General features: G+C 39.4%; 1 protein-coding gene across 1 annotated transcript in view; it reads right to left on the bottom strand.

Annotated features, from left to right (window-relative positions):
- Window positions 1-18,285, bottom strand: part of LOC124160751 (cadherin-23-like) — a 92,359-nt gene that overhangs the window by 18,433 nt on the left and 55,641 nt on the right. The window contains exons 2-12 of the mRNA XM_046536763.1: window positions 13,494-13,880; window positions 11,940-12,439; window positions 11,201-11,443; window positions 9,637-10,548; window positions 8,400-8,667; window positions 7,217-7,435; window positions 6,200-6,539; window positions 5,592-5,722; window positions 3,742-4,103; window positions 3,047-3,160; window positions 1,343-1,633 (exon numbers count right to left, since the gene is read on the bottom strand). Of these exons, the coding sequence (XP_046392719.1) occupies window positions 1,343-1,633; window positions 3,047-3,160; window positions 3,742-4,103; window positions 5,592-5,722; window positions 6,200-6,539; window positions 7,217-7,435; window positions 8,400-8,667; window positions 9,637-10,548; window positions 11,201-11,443; window positions 11,940-12,439; window positions 13,494-13,866 (3,753 nt within the window). The 5' untranslated portion in view covers window positions 13,867-13,880. The remainder of the gene's footprint in view (window positions 1-1,342; window positions 1,634-3,046; window positions 3,161-3,741; window positions 4,104-5,591; window positions 5,723-6,199; window positions 6,540-7,216; window positions 7,436-8,399; window positions 8,668-9,636; window positions 10,549-11,200; window positions 11,444-11,939; window positions 12,440-13,493; window positions 13,881-18,285) is intronic.

The raw sequence follows: 18,285 nt of genomic DNA, 5'->3' as shown, positions 1-18,285 counted from the left end.
GGAGTCAAAATGACTCCATCGGCAGTTCTAGTGTTAAATTTATTATCTGTAATTTCATTATTTACTATGTTATTTACAAACTTAACCCTTTTAGTGCTATCCGTCTTCCCGGGGTACAGTCGAAAAATGCGGAGGGTATTTTAATATAATGTAGCAACTAGGAAAAATAAACATTATATGGTTAATTTTTTAAATATCTTTAAGCGATTTTTTTTTAAATAATGAGATTAAATTTGACAATAATCACAACATTTTTATACGTTTACTGATGTATAAGTTTTTTTATTTCAATGTCCTCAAATTTAACAACAATAACTTAAAAGCCAATATATCGGCGCGCCACACTTTTCAGCCGAGCGGTATAAGCCGATATATCGCCGCGCCGCACTAAAAGAGTTAAAAATGGGAGATGAAAGCGCCTAATAAGTGGAATAGCCTAGGACCTTTTTTCATCTGTATCCCACCATGTCCATAGCAGTAAAAATTAATTATTTAATGAACAATTTATAATAAACATTTAATCAATTAATTAATAATACACATTTATCTTAAAAATCAGGTGAACTGTTCAGAGGTGCCAGGGAAAAGAACTGGCCTTGCTACTCTGAATGTGAGAACTACGCACACCTGTGGAAGAGTGCAGGGTGAGATCTACCCTCACTTACCCAATGTACTGGTTAAATCACTGAGTGAGTGAGCGGAAAAAAATAAACAGATTTAAAATAGAGGCTTGAGTAATTGTTTCAAAATGAAGCTCTCTAATAATCAATTATTTTTAAATAAAAATATTTGGCTACAATTTAAAAATGTAAATGCTCATACACAGTGGCGTAGCCAGGAATTTCATTCTGGGGGGTTCAAAACTGGGGGGAGGGAGGGGAATTTTTGAAAAACAGGGAACTAAGTTGAGGGTTTTTAACTAATTTCAACACTTTTCATAATAGAAAAAACGTCATTTGTTAAAGAAATATTTTGTAAATTCATGTTTTTTCAATATTTTGTTTTACTTTATAAAGGAAAATAATTGTGTTTTTATATTTTGGGAGGGGTATCTGGATCCCCCCTTGGCTACACCACTGCACATACATAATGGTTACAGCATAAAATAACAAATATTAATGGGGATTTTGGTCTCTTGGCCATTCTCTGAATTGATTTTCTGCCCAATAAAAATTTAAATCTTTGCCATTATATGAGAATAATATAGTAACATTATAAGATCACCTAAATTTGTTTCTCCACACCAAAAGGTATTCTTTATGGAGATTTCCCAGGGAAGATTACTAGTGATGGATGTATATATCTCAATGTGGTAAGTTAACAACCAATAATCCCAACTTACAATGGCAGTGGCTTTACGTTGAAGTCCACGAACTGATTGAGAGTTCTTTTGTCCACTATCTGTTGCTGTCACAAGGAGATCAACTTGGGGTTTGGTTTCATGGTCCAATGTAGCTCCTTTTGCGACTCTTATAACCCCAGTGGTATTATCCACAGTGAAGAGGTTGGCTCCATCACCAGATACAGAGTAGGTTACAGTGCCCCATGTTGAGACAGAATCTTTGTCCATGGCTGATACTGTCACAACTTGCTCAGGGTATCTAGCTGACTCTGGGATGTGAGCCTTATATACCTATTGAGAAATAAAGTGTAAACAGACATGAATCCTTTTAAAACAGATTTCAGAAACAAAAAATTAAGCACTCATTAAAAATATCATATATAACCACAGTGCTTAATTTCGGCTAGAACGCACCGCAACGGCATTCTGGCACCTCTCAGGGAAAACTGGGTTAACGTCAAAAAAGCCATAGTTTTTTTTTTTTGGTAAAACAAGATTCCTCATTGCCAAGTTACTTGCAAGTTTAAAAAATCGTAAGCTACAGTGGGGATGACAGCTTATATTTGAATATGGTGAGTGGATTAAATGTGTGGGTATGCATTTCGGCACCTAAGTTTTTAAAAATTAAGTACTGGATAACCATAGATGACTAAATATTAATTACTACTTAGGGTCCTTTGTTTATTTGACCCTTTTAACACCACCAGGCCAATATATCAATACATCAGCCCGCGTTGGATGAGCCAAAAATTCCCATTTTTTGGCCCAAAATTTCACTACAGTAATAATTAAACAGTTATTTTTTCCTTCTTCAAAATAAAATATTCCACCCAATAATTCTTCTATTGCTTTTAGCATCATATACATCTTAAACATTGTGAAAAATGGAGATGTAACATTTGATACCTGATGTTGTTATGGAGTTGTTGATGGGAAGGGAGGGGAGATAGTAGTGGAAAGAGAAAAAGGGAAAGTTGCTCGAAGGAGTGAGGCATAAAAGAAACTGTGGCGGCTTGAGGAGAGACGTATTTCACCTGTCAACTGTTTATCTTTATGACAGCCGCCAGACTCCACCTCCATGGAGTGCTGAACGACAGTCACTCTACCACCACTGTCAAGCATGGACAACACCATTCACTGCTGTGTAACACTCGAGTCATCCATTTTGGGAGCCAGCGCGGATGGCGTTCACATATGCAAACACAAAATATTCTTTTTGCTCACTAAAATCACGTCGGGGTCACCAATACTGAAGGGGGTAAACACACTTTAGTCATACGCAGTCGTACACAACAAATATAACTTTATTTGCGAACGGCGAGTTACAGCCGTGAGGCGTGGTGCACACAAATGGCAGACTCTTCATGAAAATAAAGAGGATTTGGAACAAAAAAAACATCTGACGTTACAGTATTAAATAAAATTCAGTTTCTGATACATGCACTTAGAGACGTGTAATATTTTTAAACTTTCTGAAAACGGTCTTTGAATATCCCACTCAAAATGGGCTACGGGAGTAAAAGGGTTCACGCATCCAAAAGGGCTAGCAGGATAGGAAGAGGATATTTCCAGCACCTCCACAGGACTGCAGCCTTAACTAAGTAATCTCTAAACTAAGGCTTCCACAGTAAAACTAAGATGATAGCGAATGATGAATAATATTATGTCATTAACAATTTTGAACCAAGATAAACATTAACTCACCTCTTGCGAAAACTCAGGATTGTTGTCATTTATATCCTCAATGTTAATGAGAACAAGAGCTTCACTTGAGCGTACTCCATCATCAGCAATTGCTCGTACCCTCAGCTTGATTACCTTAGATAGGAAAAGTAACATGAATTGTTAAATCCAATGGAGAGGGCTTTCGTTAGAAGATTAGAAGTGTCTTTACCACACAAAACATTAAAGATACATTAATTCATTAGGAGATTATTATTTTTACATTAAATGAAGAGGCCGAGAAGAAACCCAGGATCCCCTTACGTTATATATAATTTGAAAAGAAATCAAATAGAGAACATTTATGAGAACATTCTTTTGTCACCCAAAAGGAAGCACACATATGTTTAAACTATAGTTAGTACATATGAAGACCCTTTACAATGTAATGAATTCATTTCTTAAGAACTAATATGAGCCAAATAATACACTATATCAACACCAAAACAGGTAAAATTTTAGGGCTAAACATTAGAACTCCAGGATATTAAACTCTAAAGTTTTGACCAAAATAGGAATGAATTTATAAAAATGAGACCAAAATAAAAAAATTCTTCTTCTCAAATTAATGATGCAACATTTAATCATGAATTAACCCTGATGCTGTTCATTAAGATACTGTCAAAATTGAGAGTTCTTTCGTTCACTACCTGGTTACTTTAAGATACTGCACTTACTTTTTCTTCCATTTGCTCATAGTCAATTGGTCGATTCAGTTTTATTTGTCCAGATGGTGACGAGACAGATACATAATCCTCTGGGTCAGAGCTCGAGACTTTTTCCAAGATATTGACCGGCTGGCTGAGGATGGGATCATAGGCTCCTATCTGCAGCAACAGTGACCCAACTTCCCTTTCCTCAGGTACAAACACTTGAATAGTGGCGGTTGTTCCATTCTTGTTTGCATCACCAGTCTCATTTGCTACCTGGTTTCTCTGCTCACCCACGAGGGCAGAGCCACTAACTCCAGGGGTCAGGGAAACAACTGAGAACACTGGCAGGTCATCTGAATATGCTTCCACATATATGGTTACTTCAACTGAAAAGATAGAAAGAAATGAAAGCTCCATTAAAAGTGACTTCCAGAGGCGAATTCAGCATCAAATTTGGTGAGGGAGGGGGTCATGACTCGGGTTCGGGGAGGATGGAATACCACTCAGGAGAGAGGGTGTTATTACAGTAGGGAATGCTACACTCTATGATTAATACAACTCAAACTTCTCTCATGTTTGGGACTTGTAGCCACACATTTTCATATTGAATACCTTTACTCCAGAACAAGGATACAAAAACTAATAGAAATTTAAAAATTATTTGAAATAAAATTCGGGGGGTCATGACTCCTGTGATTCCCCCCCCTAAATCTGCTCCTGGTGACATCATACACAATCATAACTTTGGGTAAAAAGAAAACAGAATGGCAATGGATGAAATTCCCAGCAAAACATTTAATGCACTTGATAGTATAGAAAAGAGTCTCGGATTTTCCACCCGTTGATGTCGTCCATGTCTCTCGATGTTTCGATCCGCGACTTGCTGATCATCCTCAGGGGATCTTCCGAATTCGGAAACGTCGGGAGACATGGACGTCGGATCGAAACGTCGGGAGACATGGACGACATCAACCGGTGGAAAACCCGAGAAACTTTTCTGCAACTGATACGCCGGGAAAACCTAAGATCATACACTTGATAGTATAATTCAAAATCATAGTGATTTGAATTTATTAGTATAATATTGCATTGGGGTTGTTAACACAGACCCTGAATTGAAATTCAGTGAAAGAATTCAGACTAAGAATAACAAACAGATGCCTACATTCAAGCCATAGGCTGTAATCTTCAAAATCCCTATCCCATGCAACAAATATTAGAATACATTAATCTGTCCAATACTAATCAGAGATGTGGATATTAAACAAGAAAGAGGAGAAATCATTGATAATATTTGAAAATAAGGTTTTATTTAAGGTTTATGGACCCATTCATGAACAAGGGAGGTGGAGAAGAAAATTCAACAAGGAAATAAGAGGACTCTTTAGGAGAAATGATATCAATGGTGAAATTATGGGCGGAAGAACAAGATGGCTTGGCCTTGTAGTGAGAAAATAAGATGGAAGTAAGATGAAGTTCTTAAAGCAAACATAGATGGACGAAGATAGAGAGGAAGACCAAGAAAGAGATGGTTGGACCAACTAAAATCTGATTTGGAGAAGGCTGGAACTTCAGAAGAGGAGGCAACGGACAGAAAGAGATGGAGGGAAATTGTTGGTACAGGTAGATGTCAACTAGAACATAAGTGACCCTGGGAGTGAGTGAGTGAAAGAATTCAGTACAATGCTTTTCAAGAATAGCTCTAGAAGCAATGAATCAAAAAAAGAAAAAAAATTGGATTTCCTTAATTTTCAAACGATATTAAAACTGACTACAAAAAATGGCGAATGAATAACCAAATTCAAGTTCAACACTGAATTAGAAAATTTAGGAAAGAGCGTGGGTCAGGAAAGGTTGTTTCATATATGTAATACCTCGATCAATTTGTTTCTCCACTTGTTCCATGGCATTTACATCTCTCGCTTCCACAGTTAAGGTGATGACTGCTGCGGCTTGGTGCGACAATGGACCGGCCACAAACAATTCCCCAGTTGTACTGTTTATTCTGCAAGTTAAAAAAACATAAAGCTGAGACACAATGTAATTAAGAATCAATTGAGCAAGTGCATTGATCACATAAATTTTTAAAGTCCAGTAAATTTTTTGTGGTTCAAATATATTGATGGCATCTTACAAAAAAAGAAACTATAAATTTAGTAGCATTAGTATACAACAATAGTTTGAAATTGAAAACTAAACAACATCAAAGAATATATTAAGAGAAAGTATTACACCCCTCCTCATGATAGTTCTATTGAGAAAATGCACAAAATAGTAGTTCTCCCCATGGTTTTCGGGTTAGCTGCGAAATTGTTTTCAAGATGGCTTTTCGTAGCCTATGCTGGCCACATCTTCAGATCAGGTCTGAGTGTCAACAGATGGAATACTTCAGTCAGCATTATTAGTCTTTCATTGGTATTATATTATCATTCATTATACTATCATTAAACAACTAAATGGATACCCATATCAGTTTCCTTACCTGAAAGCTGTATCAAGGTCAAATGCTTTAGAGGATACTGATGGCAGGCCAGCATGGTCAGTGGCAGATTTTGGTTGCACCAAGGAATACTTGAGCAGGGCATCAGAGTCTGGATCATCAGCATGCAGACGTATCAAGAAGGCTCCTGGAGCTGCCCTCTCCGAGACTTGGCGGACATAGGACTCAGTGGTGGAGGCTGGAGGGAACCGAGGGGGTTGATCGTTGACATCTTCCACCTTGATCACTAGAGTTGCAGTGCCAGTCTCTCTGGCGGGAGTTCCCGAATCAATGGCCGTCACTATCACTCCATACTCGGGCAGACCAGCCACACCACCATTCTCTGAATAACGTCCAGAAAACATGCAAAAATATTATTGATGGCTTAGAACCAGTGGCACAGCCAAGGGGTGGGTCAGAGGGGTCCAGACCCCCCCCCCCAATAATATAAAAACACAATTGCTTTCTTTCGTAAAAGAAACCAAAATATTGAAAAATCATGAATTAAAAAAAATTTTCTTCAACAATGAAGTTTTTTCGATGATAAAAAGTATTAAAATAAGTTTAAAACCCATTACAAAAACCTGTTTTTCAAAAAAATTTTCCCCCAGGATTCGCCACCCCCTCCCTCCGTACAAAATTCCTGGCCAGGCCACTGCTGAGAATGACGTAAAATCAGTAATTTGATACTTCTCTCAGTTCTCATATTTCACTCACAATCATGTGTGGGAACAGAAAATTTGATACTTACATTTTTATATAAAGGCTTCAATTCCTACATATATATCACTGTGCTGCTTGCTATGTTTCTTAGGCAAGGCAAATCGGTTGAGTATTAAAGACAAATTTTTACACTACTTATTTACTTCTCAACATTTTGGGTGGAGATTTAAAACCAATCACCCTCTTCCCAATTTGCTACATCCTTGATTTCAGTAACAATAACAGACATTTGATGAAAACCCACTGAATATGAGCTTTGAACATCTGACCTGATCATAAAATAGAAATCTCTCTCACCTAGTCTTTCTAAGCGGAGGTTGGCTTCTCGGGCAACAGTGACCTCACCACTGGCACGATCCACCACAAAATTGTCCCTAGCTCCTCCGGCAATTGCATACATCAGTTGTGAATCAGCTCCATCAGGATCAGTTGCTGACAGGGTGATTACATGAGTTCCAGGTGGAGCATTTTCCTTCACAGTTGCCTGCAAAATGGCCGACTCTTGTTTCACACTTACTGTAAAAAGATGAAAGAACTCGTAACTCATGGTTTCATCAGTGATAAAAGGGCAAAAGATATTAGAAAATAATGGCTATTAGCAGAGTTTAGAGTTTTATATTGGGGAGGTTAGCAACTCTGCTGAGGTTTTGGGGTTATGGAAACCCCTCATGAAATGGGAGATTCCCAGAAAATTTGTTTAAATTAGCCTATAAAAAAAGCATTTTAAGTAATACCTAAGACTAAAATGCTTTGGAATTTCGAAAGGTTTTTAATTTTTTTTCAGACAAATTATCATTTAAGCAAAGGAGAACCAGACCCCCTGGTCCCCCAAAACTCTACCCATGGCTAATAGTCATGCATTGTAAAAGTAACTACGTACATATACACATTTTTTGTCTACAACTACAAAGAATGGCCAGTTTACCCTTTATCTGAAGCATACTAAACAAATTTTCTGGTCATTTCACTTTTTTTAGACATCAAACAGATGTCTAATCTAATTTTTGTAATTGAGCATACACAGTAAATCTATTTCTCCCATGGGAGTAAAAGATAATTGCACGGAAAATGTAACAAAAGTCATCTTCTATGCATTGTTCTTCCATAATAAATGACAGTAATGAAAAAAATGACCCAGGGGAGCATAAGTAGAGTTTTTATTTCTAACACATACGGAAATACCTATGAAATGTATTCGGTCAATGATTAAGTTTGAAGTCCTCAAAGAACTTAATACTGATGTGCAAGAGAACCATATACATACATAATTTAATGAGTTCAAACAATAAAACAATATACCCACTAAACAGTGATTTCTTTCACGAAACTCAGTAGCAAAGGAAATTCAGTGATTTCAATATTCATTTTCATTAAGTGACTCTGGCTGAAAATTTTCAACATTAAAAAAAATAACTTTGAGCAGGTTATTCTTGCAAAGAATTTTGAATGTTTTCACAGCCAACAGTGGTGTGGTACATACCTCCCTTAAACATGGGTCTTTGATTTCCAGCCACCCCAACTCTGATGAAAAGTCGAGTATCTGCATAGAGAGGTGGGTTTCCCTTGTCTGTTGCGCGCACTATGGCTTCAAACTCTCCCCTGCTCCCAGGAGTTTCAGATGACAGAGCTGGCCTGGTGAGGCGAACTTCGCCAGTGTCGGGATCGACAGACAGTGGGCCACCAGTTCCTCCAAGGATTTCATACCTGACTTCTCCCCCGCCCTGGGATGGTCCATCTCGATCAGTTGCCTTTGATGTTTAAAAAAAACACACGAGTTCAACGTGATTTGATCAAGAGCTATAACTCATGCTTGGAGGATAATTCATCATTTAAGTTGAAATTTGCAAGAGATGCTGATAATAAAAGCCTGAGAGCATAATCAAATGAAGGGTTAAGAGTAATTTGGCACAATACAAATATGTAGTGAGAAAAGTAATAGCATAGCATTAAAAGCGTACAAGGGACATGTTACTATAGATCTGATGAAGCATCTAGATTCATGAGAACTGAATTTGAAATGAGGAAAACGTTAGTTTTGTAACTTTCATCTGGTAAAACCAATACTGATGAAATATATCAAAAGGACAAAAAAATACATATGCTATGAAAATACTAACTGTTGGGGCAGTTATTAATTTTTGTAGCCAGCTTTAAAATTTTAAAAATTACTTTTCATATTCAGCTTTGTACACTGCAATTGTTATAAGGAGAGCACATTCTTTCATTTTCATGATGATATCCTGATTGATTACTTTATACCAAGTTATGCTTTACCAAGTTTATTTGCATGAAAAATAGTGGCAGAGGTAAATTTTAAATAATTCCTTCTCTAACCTCTTCATTATCACAAATTTCAAATATTGACCTATTTCAGAGGCAGAAATAGTACAAATTGTCCATAGACAAATTTAATTTTTAAAAATTTGACCAGAACTGGATGAGAAATATTAGGTATTTTTGCCTGGAGTAATCAAGGGGACTAGACAAAGGAGGCCTCAGTCCTCTAGAAGTTTGTTTTATGCTGCAACTTAGTTATCTTTCCTAACCAGTTTTCTAAAATATCCATAGTGAGGAGGTGAAAGCAGAGCAACCCATTTATTTCATACCAAATTTGCTCACTCAACTCTCAAAAAACAAAAATACACAGGGAATAGCAGTGATAAATTATGAATTCAATATCATTAGGAATGTAAATTTTAAGTTAAGAATAGGCATACCTTCACAAAAAGCTGGGGATCAAATGAGGTGGCGCCCTCCCTCACTGTCCTCCTGTATTCCTTTTTCTCAAACACAGGTGCATTATCATTCACATCCTCCAGTTCCACCAGCAAATTCACCGTCGACACCCTACCACCCCCATCCTCAGCTGAGAGTGTCAGCGAATACCACATTTGAGACTCGAAGTCGAAGCAAACGGGATTACTGGAGGACGTGAGAGTGGCAAACCTTCCACCGCACTCCCCAACAAAAAGACCACCCCCAACAGGATGAGTCCAGAACCTCTCGGAACCAAACCCTCCCAGCGAATACGAGATGTTACCGAAAGCGCCACTGTCCGCATCAGTGGCAGAGATATCCGAGATCATGGTGCCCGGTGGGGCATCCTCCTTGACCTTCAGCTTCATCGACTCCGTGTTGAAATGCGGAGCATTGTCATTGGCATCGACGAGGGACACTGTGACTCTTGATCTGTCGGCAGGGACGGCCCCCTCTGCGGGATGATCAGACCCGTTTACCAGCGGGATAGCCTCAACGTCAAACACAAACTCCTTCCTAGAGTTGGGGGAGTCGTAATCCAGCTTTGATGGGTCGGAAACGCGCACCACCACTGGTGTTCGGCCCGAAACTGGTCCAGTTGGGTGAACCGTGAAGATGGAGGCTGCATCACCACCATCTGGGACGTTGCTGAGGCGGAGGATGAAGCGAGCATTCTCAACACTGGCATCTGCATCGGCAGCATTGAGCAGGAGGGATGGTAGTGTTGAGTCCCTGGCAGCGTCCTCGGAGAGTTGGACACGGAAAGCAGGGCCGTTGAAGGCAGGTAGTTTGTCGTCCACATCACGCACTACTATGGTCACCGTGGAGACTGTTTTGGAGTCGGTCGCATCATCGCCATCCATCTCTGCTGCCTACAAGGATAAGGGGAGAGGTATGAGATTGGTTCTAAAGGGTGCAACCAAAGGGAGTGGGAGAGATAGGGTGATGGTCCTCTCGATAATGGTCAGAAAAATGTAGTTATAATACCCTAAATAGTAAGTTTTGATTTTCACCTGCTTCAAAGCTACATAATTAACTGATTGAACCACATGTAGAAATCAACATTTGCCTCAGGGCTTGGTTACAATTTAAGCCTCTTTTGCTTTTAAATATTAATTCTTTCACAAAGGCCAAAAAACCAGCTCTTTTTTTGACTCTGTGAGAAAATATGAATGAATAAAGTAAAAAAATTGGCAAATAAATGAATAAAAGTGGTCACTAAAATCATGTTCCATTACACGTTGTTTCAGTTCAAGTTACAAATGAAAGCTGTGCAAATAATTTAAGTTATCAAACTTTAAAAATCATTTTCATTGTACATAATTTCAATAGCTGTAGCTGTGAGGATTTGTATAAGAGAAGAGGATAAAATTGTTATCAGTACATAGTGTCCAATTCTTATTATAGTTCCAAAGAGCTTTCTTTGATAAAGATCTTGGTTGGACTCCTCAGTAACATGGGTTATTTTTTATACCAGAGTATTCACATTGCCATACGAGCATTTGATGGTAACTGGATACTTACTACGACTTGGAAGGTGTAAATTCCTCCACTCTGCACAATGTCTGGATCTTCACGGTCCAGCATTGTGTTGTTTGTGACAAGGATTGCAGTGGATGTTAGTCTTTCAGATCCCTCAGAATCTGCATTCTGAGGAACAGGTTCCAGCCTGAAGTAACCCTTATGGTCATTGGAAAGAGATAGCTTAACAGGGCGTGGGTTCCCATGGTCACCATCACGAGCTCTCACCGTCAGCACAGATGTGCCCTGTAAATGGACAGCAACTAATTTTTCATACAGTTTCAAATGAAAAAGGCCCATTTTATTTGTGATGATTATATGTTTAATAAACATGAGAATAATGACTTCATTTCAGAAGGGTTATAGATCCCAGAACCCTTGTTGTCTTTTCTCATACCCTACATTTGATGGTCAATACATAAATTTGTAGAAGCAGCCAATGGATTCAAATGGCTTTTCATCCGCCAAAAATATAGGTGCTGTGATTTAAAGCCATTGGAATGTCAGACCTCGACTAGAGTTGAACATTCAAACCTCAACTGTCATTATCTTGTCTGCTGTTGGCAAGCGGCAGGCAGGGTGAACATCGGGCTGGCTCAAGGCACTAATAATTCTACCTAACTGGTAAATGTGATTCTTCAACCCCATTGATTCAGCAATCCGGATATTTTTTAATAACACAGTGGCATACTTTATTGGGCAAACCTTGAGAGCGAGACGAGCTCTATCTACTTTGGCTCACCTCAGGACTCCCTTCAGACACGCTGGCGGAAAACGGCTCGTCCAGGAACATGGGCGGTTGGTCCTGGACGTCGAGTATCTCAATGGCAACCCTTGAGGTGGAATTCAGGCGGTCTCTGGGATTCCTGGCTCCGTCTGAGGCGATCAAGGAGAGCGAGTACCCTCGGCGCCTCTCAAAATCAAGCGGGGCCCTCAGTCGGAGGACGCCCGTGAACTGGCCCTCGAGGACCTTCTCGGCCCACACATCGAACGTCTCGCACGCCTCGGGGTCTTGTGCATCCGGGCTGCAGGAAAGGGTTATGTCCGCATTGACCCCACCGTCAGCATCCGTGATGGAGATGGTGCCCGGCAGCGTGATGATCTTGCCCACCTCGGTCGTCTCCGGGATGGCCAGCGAGTACGGCCGATTGTGGAATATTGGCGGGTTGTCATTGGCGTCCAAGATGGCCACCTCGCGGCGCACCGATACCGTGTTGGCTTCTGATCCTCCGACAGGTTGGTCTACGGGGTGAATATATAAAAGTATAAAATCCGAGGATTACTCAGCAATCAATGTAATATGATAATACGTAATAATGACTTGTAAATTAATAATAATAACAACATTGAACTCTTTTCTTCCACTCGACTCAATTTTTAATGTTGATTAGTGACTGGGAGTTTACGTCTTCAAGAATTAAATGAAAAATTTTTGGTCGACGTTTCGGTATATTTTCATACCTTCATCAGGGCTTTTTTGCAATGAATCTTGAATCAAAAAGCAATCAAATAAAAATATACCAAAACGATGGCCAAAAATTTTGCATTTAGTTCTTAATGACCTACACCTAAAAACACTAATCAACAATAATAATCAATTGTTAATAGAGGCAGCTGAATCAAAGTATCCTGATATCTCGGGGTTGCGCTTCAGAGGTCTGGCCTACCAGTTACCGACTATTTTACCCTTTCCCCTAAGAAGTGCTTTTATTATGGGAGGAATGGGGGTCTTCTTTATGCGATGAGCAGATGAGCACATAAAGCACGACGAATCCCTGGGGTTAGGAGAGGTGTGGACGGCTTGGAAAGGAGATATATATGAGCAAAACCATGAATTCAGAATTTCAGCTGAACAGGCAGTGGCGCCGACTCCATGGGGCCTGAGGGGGCCCGAGCCCCCTCAAAAATTCCTTATGGGCGTGAGGAAAAAATGTGTCAGGCTTGTAGATTTTTCCCGGAGTGTCCAGATATCGAGATTCGAGTTATCAGGGTTCTAATGTTGATCATATGATTCTTCTAAAATGCTTAAAAAACTTTAAACTAACTACTTATAAAATTTCCTGGGACAAGATCCTCGGTTTGGGCCCCCCCCCCAATATTTTTTGCAAGTCGGAACCCCTGTGAACAGGTGTTATGAAGAGTATAGCTCAGGCATTGCGCAGTTTGCCCTCTTAACTTGCTTTTGAGTTCGAAAGTATGAACGCGAGATAAAATTTTTTTGCGACAAAATTAGCGAAAAGTTTTCGCTTTTGATCGCGCAATAGGTAACCTATCTCTTATGGGAAATAAGACTCACCAGTAACGCTGACCACGACCTCGAGGATGTCCTCGGTCTCTCTGTCGAGGGGCCGGACGAGGACGACGACGCCGCTGGTAGGGTCCACGGTCAACTGTGGTCCGCTGATGGAGTACCTCAGGCGGGAGCCCTCAGGGTCGGAGCCCTTGAGGGTGTACACGAAGCTGCCCACTGGTGTGTTCTCGGATAGGGCGAAGCGGGCCATGTCACCGCCAGGGTCCAGCTGGGGGGCACGGTTGATGCCCTGCGCGCCACACCCGGAGGACCCCAACACCACCAACACCAACAGAAGGACATGGCTGAGGAATGTCCGACCGGGAGAAGACCCGCGGGTCACCCGGGGCTCGCCCGTCTTCGGATTCGCGGTCCCCATGACCACGGGTCAACCTAGAAGGTAAACAAGGCTGATTAATACACTTGGAGATCAACAATCTTATTAAATAAATGGTTAGGGTGCATTATCTGGGGCCATGCCTCAGGTAGGTCCGAGTTAGGTGTAGCCCACCCTCGGAAGGGTTGCTAATCTCCAACCCTTTCGTCGAGTCACTTAACCTCGCTGGCCTCTCTTCTCATATTCAACACCTTGACCTTTTTCAGTACTGGATACCTATTTGAAACTTGGAGAACCTGTAAATAAGATGTATATCTAATATTTAATTGCTCAACTTTGATTGCAACCGCAGTACTTATTTGCGAGCTATGGGTAATCGAAGTTTGTGCTTTGCTCGAATAACCTCAAGAACGAGTATTTTCTTCGATATAACCGTGGTAAAAGATATTAAAAAAATGCGTAACTGCAGCCTATTTTCCCCCATAACGATGTATAATTAAAGAAAGAAAATTATGGTTTTGTGAGATTTTTCGAGTGCATTCACGTTATTTACTTCTTCGTTACCAAATTTGAGTGCGCATAATTTCTGCTCCGACAGTAATGGCCAAAACGGTTCGATCTGACTTCTCGAACATGGCATATGATCTTATGTAAAATATTTCACACCCCATCTCAGGCACGTAACCAGGGAGGGGGTGGGGACCCTCTTGGGGCTTCAGGCTTGTTTTTTTGTTTCCCTTGTAGCGACTTCCTGCTATACATCTCCTTAGGAGACAACTAGTCCAGGAGAATTGATCCTCTCCTACCTATTAAATGCTGTGGACTGATATATTGGTCTCAGATCCGAAATGTTCTTAACCTACGGTATTATAAGCAACTAACACCAGCGCCATGAAGTTCAAAAGTTTTTCGAAAAATCAGGAGGATTTCGGAAACAAACGCCATCATTGACTCAAAGTAAAATCGGCCAACACGGTGCCCATCTAACGATTTAATTTTTCCGACGATGGAATTGCGATCCACACGAACGATTTCGAGAAACATCTCGCCCTTGCTCGCAAAGGGATCGTATTCCCACGGGCGACCTTGAGATGTCCTCAACCGGTTCGGAATGAGAAAACTTATCCAAGTATGCAACACACTCGGTAATTAAAAACCAGCGACCTCAGAAGCGTAAGAAGAGGAATAAATGGGAGTGTGGAGGCGAACAAGGACCATCACGGGCGGTAACCTCAGAGTAAATACAACATGCCCTTGAATATGAGGCGTGCGAAGACAAAGAATAATATTTTTTCTAAGAAGTTGTCATTTAAATGAATAATACCATTCTCGTCATCCTCAAACATCTGGTGTAAATAGTAGCGTGACGGTGAATTTTCAAAAACACGGACGACATTGTTATAGCCTGTCAGATTTTTTTTGTGTCTATTGATAGACATATTTCATATTTATAATCTGATGGGAGACGTTTCAGCCCTTATCCATGGTTATCTCCAGGTCGAATGAAATCTCGTGTAGTTAGAATAAGGGCTAGAACTTCATTTTGGCTTTAATAATTTTACCATTAAGCCACTGATTATAATAATTGTTTCGTATTGTTTCTGTTTGATAATTAATCCTGAATTGCTTAATACTATAGGCAACGATTTGGTAGCGTTTACGAAAATATCGCTTTTTTGCTGATTGAAAAGTTTACAGCCTTTTGTTCAAGTTGTGTTTCTAGGGAAGGAAACACATTCAATAAGTAAAACAGATGTAACATGATAATATGTTCAACTGAATTATAATTATGTACTAAATATCTTTGGGTTATAAATATCATAATATGCATATAAAATTGATAATATTTGTTTCAATTATTCCACTTACCTATCGTCGGTGGCTAAATCGGTAATAATTCGTCACTAAACGTCAATGCTAATAATTACGTCCATAAAATACTGAATTACAGCGTATTTATATTATTATAAGCTAAACAAGATGGAATGAATGTAAAATTGTCTCGGTGAACCATATTTTTTCGCTTTTATCGAGGTACACAATCAAATAAATACTTTATGATGTTTCACACAAATCTTGGACCAACACCAACCAACCACCAACCACCTCAACCAACATATCACTATTCAATGGTCCCTATCCATATCTATGTATCAATGGACCGGGGATCGAACCACGGACCTTTGGATCAGTGGTGTCATGGTGCCGGAACGCGCCGGTACGCCGTTCCGGCACTGGTTAACAAAAGACATAATTGTCAAATAACACTTTTATCAATTTTGTTGCTTCAAAATTTCTGATAAACCTAAAATTTCTAATAATCGTAGCCAAAACAAAAAAATAATAAAATGTAAATAATAACTTGCAATAAAAAAACGCACAGAGAAATATTTAACTTCTAAAAAAGTTGAGGAAAGTGCGTTCCCCCACTTCTAATTTTGCCATGACGTCACTGCTTTGGATATTCAGAAAAGAAAATTACGAGAAAAATGAGGTTCCTGGATAGCGTGTGCTCCTCTCTGCGGTTCGGAAAGACAAAAGTCTATGGGTCGATTTCGGAGAATTTTTCCCATGCCTAACAATTAATGTGAATCCCAATGATAAGTTTAAGACCACGAACCGGAGCGAATTTACGATTATTTGTTCCTAATGAAGCCTAAATATCCGTGCGGGAATGTAATGCACTCCAACTAAAGACAATTAAGAAAGAAATCGTGTCGGAAAAACATTAATGAGGATAAAATTGAAGGAGCTCCGGTGAAAGCACCATGAAATCAATGGTACGTGTAAAGGCGTCTAATTGGTGGCTTGAGAACTTCTGAACATAAAAAACTAGCCCTCATGACAGTTGTAGTGATGGTCGAAAGGATACGTGGATACATATTTCATTCCGATTCGGAACTGATATCAGGGGGTTCATTCGGGGAAAGAACGATCGCATGACGATAAAATATAAACAGCTCACCACAAATGTCATTTAGAATCGCACGGTTTACTTCAAGGTATTCTTTCATGGATCACAGTCATATGAATATTAATTCTCAAAAATAAGGTATTATAATTTTAAAAGTTTTTGCGGACCAATTATTAAAGCCGTTTTGTACGGGGCTCGTCATTGCGCAGGTTAGCACTGAAAACATGTTGCTGAACCAATTGCGAGAATGCAAGCTAGGAATTAGAGCAGGGGCTATTTTTCCGTCACGCATCCACGCATTACAGCGTTTGTTTTAGAAATTCCCCGCTTTTTCGATTGCACCTTCGTACATACGCCAGATTGTGCAATGACCTTACCCGTGTAAAACGGCTCTCATGCCGTTAATAATATATCCCCGGATAGTTAAATGCATTTAATACATTAAAATCACGTCCTTGTACACCTCTCACGTATATAACTCATGAAATGTATATTTCGCTTTTTATTAAAGATAAATTTCATTATATGAAATCATACTCATCATTGATTAACGATAAAAAAGCACTTTTCGAATTTATTTACTAAAAATGACCCCTTACTTCCATCCCAAAACCAAATGATTGGGGTAGGGGTTCCATGGTCAATTCCCCTTTGGTTTATTGTCGTTATTGCTTCAAGAAACGAATAAATGGGAGTCATTTCCATTAGGCGACACCAATAAAAACCCAAGCACTGAAGTACTGAATAAGATCATGAATAAAAATGCATTTCAGAAGCTCAAAAGAAAACGGAAAAGCTTGAGCTGATCCCAATAAGCTGCCCGAAATCGCATATATTGGATTCAATGACGTAATGTGACGTGAATTGTCTGGCCCAGATATCGTCAGTTTATAACCCCTCACTAAGACAGAAATAAACTTTTACATCCCACCCTCAAGGATACAGCTTAATGTTGAGTTCTCCGTGAGGTGACGAGTTCTATACACAAAAAGAAATAGTGCAATAAACGCAACAAAAGTGATTCCTTAATAGCAATCAGCGTATTCATCCACCGGCAATGAAGACAAGTGGAATAAAAAACGACCATAAATAATGGGGTAATTTGCAATCGTATACGTACCAAAAACTACGAGCGGTAAAAATTAGGTATCTGCAATGGCAGTAACGTAGGCAAAATGAAATGCAAAAAAAAACTTTATAATTCGACATAAATTTAAGCTAAAAAAATGTATTCTGTGTTTCCGATGCAAATGTACCAGATGATGACGAGCCACGTCGAAACCTAGGTCGTACGGTATAATATTTATGAGGAATTTTAAAGTTTGTTGCATTTCATTATGAAAAGATGACTGCATGAAGTCACGCCCGAAACAACGTATTACACTAACGTAGACGACTAATGTATACATCTTCGGCGTAAATGCCTTAACGGATACTTACATTTAATAAATAATTCGTATGTACAATAAATATACAGTACTTAAATGCTACTAATAAATATTTACAGTACTTTCATACCATAAATACAAATATGAAAAATTTTCAAT

This window comes from Ischnura elegans, chromosome 6 (genome assembly GCF_921293095.1).
Source record: "Ischnura elegans chromosome 6, ioIscEleg1.1, whole genome shotgun sequence".
NCBI classification, from domain to species: domain Eukaryota; kingdom Metazoa; phylum Arthropoda; class Insecta; order Odonata; family Coenagrionidae; genus Ischnura; species Ischnura elegans.
Note: the sequence above shows the minus strand (reverse complement) of the source record. Positions and strands in the feature narration are given on the sequence as shown.